General features: G+C 42.1%; 1 protein-coding gene across 1 annotated transcript in view; it reads left to right on the forward strand.

The window, feature by feature from the left end:
* The first annotated feature begins 1,578 nt into the window (after window positions 1-1,578).
* Window positions 1,579-5,000, forward strand: part of aig1 (androgen-induced 1 (H. sapiens)) — a 17,939-nt gene continuing 14,517 nt past the window's right edge. Inside the window, exon 1 of the mRNA XM_070925661.1 lies at window positions 1,579-1,877. Within this exon, the coding sequence (XP_070781762.1) occupies window positions 1,737-1,877 (141 nt within the window). The 5' untranslated portion in view covers window positions 1,579-1,736. The remainder of the gene's footprint in view (window positions 1,878-5,000) is intronic.

Genomic DNA, 5,000 nt, shown 5'->3' on the forward strand with positions numbered 1-5,000 from the left:
CTCAACAGGCTTGTAAAGTAACAGTTCCCAACTACACGGAAAGGTGTCATGGTTGAAATCTTGTTGAGACACCAGTTATGTGACCTAGATGTCTTTTTTTTAAACCTATTAGTGCACCAACCTGCAAATCAGACATTTTTCTTATGCAGCAACAAAGAATATGTAGCCGCTGACTTAGAGCAGATGTAGGACTCTCTCACCAGCATATGAACGTGACTAAAACCAATATAGTCTTAAGCAAAAACTCTAATACGGCTTTCATAAAGATCAAAATAGATGCATTTGTATAGCACAACTAAACTGGACATAAAGCCGAGGGGAGCTGCAGATCCAGGTGATAATTATCTGTCTTTCACATTGTCAGAAATAAAAACATCGATTACGGCACCTTTAAAAACAAACACCATCACCAACTTCTATGCATGCAAGTGTGCGATCTCCGCTGCGCACATCAGGGGTGGCAGCTCAGTGACAGTTTGTCCTGTAGCCAAACACTCACGGGTTTGATTCCTGACACCGTCTGTCATGTTAACATTCAAAACAGACGCGTGTAATGTCGACCTGAGCGCGCGTCCATCCATCCATGAACCTGCAAGTGCAGAAAAGGCGCTGCACTCTTTCCTGAGTGGCAGTTCAGTGTCGCCGTGGCAACAGCATCACCTCTTTCCTCGCCTGCTGGAGATCTTTTTATAATGTCCATCTTTTCTTTCTCTCCTTCACTTTAAATCAGTTTGACTTCAATCAGTCACTGCTTTACTGGCATGACACCAAAACACAGACTTACACTCATTCTTTTTCTTTTTGGAATAAATATTTAGCATTATTAGTACAAGTACATATAAACATTTGAACACAGTCCACCATCATGCCGGCAAAAACTAGGAAATAAGAATGAGAAAATAACAGAACAGTACAATTTTTTGTCATGCCATGTTTAATTAATGTTATTATAACTGTGCTGTTAATGTCATTTACCGTTCTGTGCAATATTAGTACTCATACTGTGCTGCATGTATGCATGTGAGGGGTAATTTGGGAAAATGCCATTATGAAATACAAATGTCTATAATAAGATAAAACTGCACTCCGATAAAATTGTTATGAAAATAAGTTGAGTTTTGATAATTTATTAACTTGCTACTTATTTGTGAAATGTATTTATATATTTTACTATATTTAATCGCATGACTATTTCATGATGTCTTATATGTTTATCATTGAACACTTCTGGGAGCCATAGTCTCTATTTTATTATTATTATTTCGTTTTTTTTTATCCAGTTATTCTTATATATCTGCTCTTAGTCTGTTCTTAAGTTGTGTGTTTATTATAAGCATGAAATAACAGCTGAATTTAATAATAACAGTTTATCCCCAAAGCAATATAATGAACAGCTGAATTTATAAATTGTGTGTTTATGTTAAATCATTAAAAATAAAAGCTTATGTACTCTTGATACATATTGTACTGCAGTAGGTATATCCCAGTACAGTACAGTATGCAGACTCCAGCTCGCCCCCCCCCCCCCTCCCCACCCCCCCTGTCACCCCTCCCCCTCGCATCATCGTCATCATAACACGGAAGCAGTAGACCGACGGGGGAGCAGGAGAGGAGCACAGCCCGGGTGGGAGGTGAAGACAGGTAGAAATAGGATAAAAGAGAAAGAGAGAGGCAGGTGGAAAGTAGGTGCAGAGAAATAAAGACCCGCCAGTGAACCGGGACACAGAGCGAGCATCATGGCGCTGATCCCCTCGCAGATTCTCCGGGTCGCCATCCTGCTGTCTTACTTCTCCATCCTCTGCCACTACAAAGCGTTAGACATGCCGGCACACCAGACCTACGGAGGCAGCTGGAAGTTCCTGACCTTCATCGACCTGGTAGGATTGAACATGTCACCGTAACCGTTCATTTAAAACCCGGTGAGTTAGCTTGTAGCTCGCGGGCGCTGACTGAGCCGCGGGGTCGTTCGCTTCGGCGTCCCCGCCTCCCCGCGCTCTTTGTTCGGCTGTTAAATTCGTCTTTAAGGCGGGAGGAGGTCATAGAGGTCACAAAGCTGCGACCGTTTACGTTAAAACTGTGTCTGGAGTCGCCTTTGAAGCCTCCAGCGCGGTTGAGCGGTGAGCTCGCTGTGTTTGAACCGGAACAGGTGTTGCGGTGCAGAATGCGCTCCTGTCACAAACGGCCCCCCCACCACCACCACGCGGGAGCGCGCCGCGCGTACACTATCGATCGTAAAGAGCTCCCCAGACAGCTGGAAGAAGATGTGCAGCTCCCTGAAATTGGTTTGTTTTTAATCTGCCATTAAAACAACGTACACATGAAACACCTGTACGAATATTCACAAACAAACAAACAAACAAACAAACAAAAAGAAAGATGGACAAACATAAAACATTATAAATAGCATATACATCAGGTGTGGCAGGATACATGCACTAAAAGGTCCTTAATAATAGAGATTCCAGGTGAGGTTACAGGGCTGGCCTGCATTCTTTATTCATATTCTACTTTAATTTGCTTGTAGTTTATTTAACAAGGACAATACCGATAAACGTTACTACACAGGGAAAAAGAAATGCAACAAATATAATGTACATAGCCGACGTCAAGCTCCAGCTAATTAGCAGCCCTGGGCCCTGTCCTCAGTGTGTGGATAACTGAGTTATCCAGGTTAAAAAAAACAGCCACATTTGAAGATAAAACACCTAAAATAAACATAGATAAAACAGATTCAGGATCAAGATAACAGAACAGATATCAACATTAACGTCAACAGTTTTAGAAACACACAAGCACACAGCTCCCAGTCATCCCAAACAATGCACGCATTCACAAAAAGCCGGCGCTATTAGAGACTAATTCTATTAGCCAGTCATTCACTAACATAGCACGTTAGGCAATAACGTCACACAGAGTGAAAGCTATGAACCAGATATAACAAGCTAACCATTGTAAACACATAGTTAGCAGAAGGTTAGCTTCTCTCTGTGGTGACTAATGAATCAATATAAATCAGCATACATCTGTGAGGCGATCAGAGTGCTATAACTCATGAAAACTTCAGCTTTCTGCTTTAAGCTGCTTTTTTGGAGGACTTAATTATTGCCGCGTTCACGATACGTTTTCTTCATCCTGTGACAGAAGACCAGGTACTGGGTTTTGGCTTTATTTTTTTGAAGGGGGCATTGTCTGTAAAGTACAAATAAGTAACACCAATAATTACAAAGAGTATACAATTTAGACTTACATTTACATTTAACTTATTAAGTTAATAGTATTAGTACTATTAACAATAATAAGTCATATGTAATAATGTATTATTGATTGCTGATGGGCCTAAAAGGCTAATAAACATTAATATAGTTTGTCTTAGCAGTGGTTAAGTTAAGGCCTGTTTAAAGGCAAAATAATGAAGTGCATACGTGTGTGTGTGTGTGTGTGTGTTGGTGTGTGTGTGTGTGTGTGTGTGAGCGTGAGCGTGAGAAACAGCTGTGTCATATTTTCCACATTAGACCTCTCCTCCTGGTTAACTGTGATGTTAATGACCTGTACACACCAGCAGCCAGGAAACACACACCGCTACAACATCTGGCTCTTAATCTTAATCCGCGTGTGTGTGTGTGTGTGTGTGTGTGTGTGTGTGTGTGTGTGTGTGTGTGTGTGTGTATGAACGAACATGTGCAACATGACGCCCTGCATTTAAGAGCTACGCTGACACTGAAACACACACATGATTGCTATGAGATTGTGTGTGTGTGTGTGTGTGTGTTCAGCCTCTCTGCTAGCTGAGTTCTCATAGAAACCCATTATTTGAGTAGCAGGCGAGCTAATTTAGGCTGGGCATCGGATTGATATTTGTGCTGACGTCCACACACACACACACACACACAAACATCCACAGAGGTAACAGGCAACACACACACAAAGTATTTTTAGACAAAAGGATGATACACACACACATATAACTGGAGGCCAATTGGCATCCGATAGCTTTAAATCCAAAACGTCTCCAACGTCCAGCCGTCCCTGTGATACTCCCAGTGGGAGATTAGAGGAGGAAAGATGGCCGTGTGCGTCCTCTCCATCTTTCCCTGGTGAAGAAGGTCAGATCCATCACTGTGAACGTATCGATGGGAGTGTTTCATTACAGGTTAGAATACAGAGCGGGTTTCTCTCTCGCCACAGTTCGCGTCACGTCCCTCAGCTCCTTCTGAATTTGAGCATTTGAAATTCACGATCCGAGTGAAGTATTTGTGTTGTGTTTGCTGATAAGAGCACGTGTAGTTTTATACAGTGTGTCTCAGAGGGAAGAGGTTTGTTTTTGCAGGAAGGTCACAGTGTTTATTCACAGTGGACAGTTTCCAACATCTAACATACAGGAGGCAGAAAAACTGTGTTGCATTCACAAGCTAAGACCCCTTAAAGTTTCTTATCGTTCTCGCATCTCACATTGATTAAATAGCTACTGGTGACATATTTTGAATTCCTTTCCCCTTTATTCTGGAATGGACAGTGTTACATCATGTCCACATACTTACAGCTGCCGCCTTTTTAAAATGGAGCCTGTGAGGTCGTGTTTTAAATATGGGAAGTCAAGTACAGGATGTGTTTGGCATTCAAGTGGTTTAAGTTTGAGAACACTGTTGCTAGGTGACGGACGATGAAATGGAAATTGCTTTCCTCGCTTTTTAAAGACGGCAAATGATCTTGTGTTTTATTGGATTTCAGCATTAAGTTTAGGAATTGACAACTCGTGAATTCGGAGTTATCAGAAAATGTCAGCAGGCAGTAAAAAGTCTTTGAATACTCGTCAGTGTGTCATTTAAATGGACTGTTTAGCTCGACCCCAGCTGATGACTGATGTCTTTATTCAAAAGCAGACAGTGGAGATGTGACACGACACGAGGGGGGAGAGACAGAGGGGGAAGGACATGCAGCTAAAGTACCCGGCTGGGAATCGAACAGGGCGCGTTTTAACCGCTCGCCTCTAGGACAACACT

Source organism: Enoplosus armatus, chromosome 19, assembly GCF_043641665.1.
Source record: "Enoplosus armatus isolate fEnoArm2 chromosome 19, fEnoArm2.hap1, whole genome shotgun sequence".
In the NCBI taxonomy this organism is placed as follows: Eukaryota; Metazoa; Chordata; class Actinopteri; order Centrarchiformes; family Enoplosidae; genus Enoplosus; species Enoplosus armatus.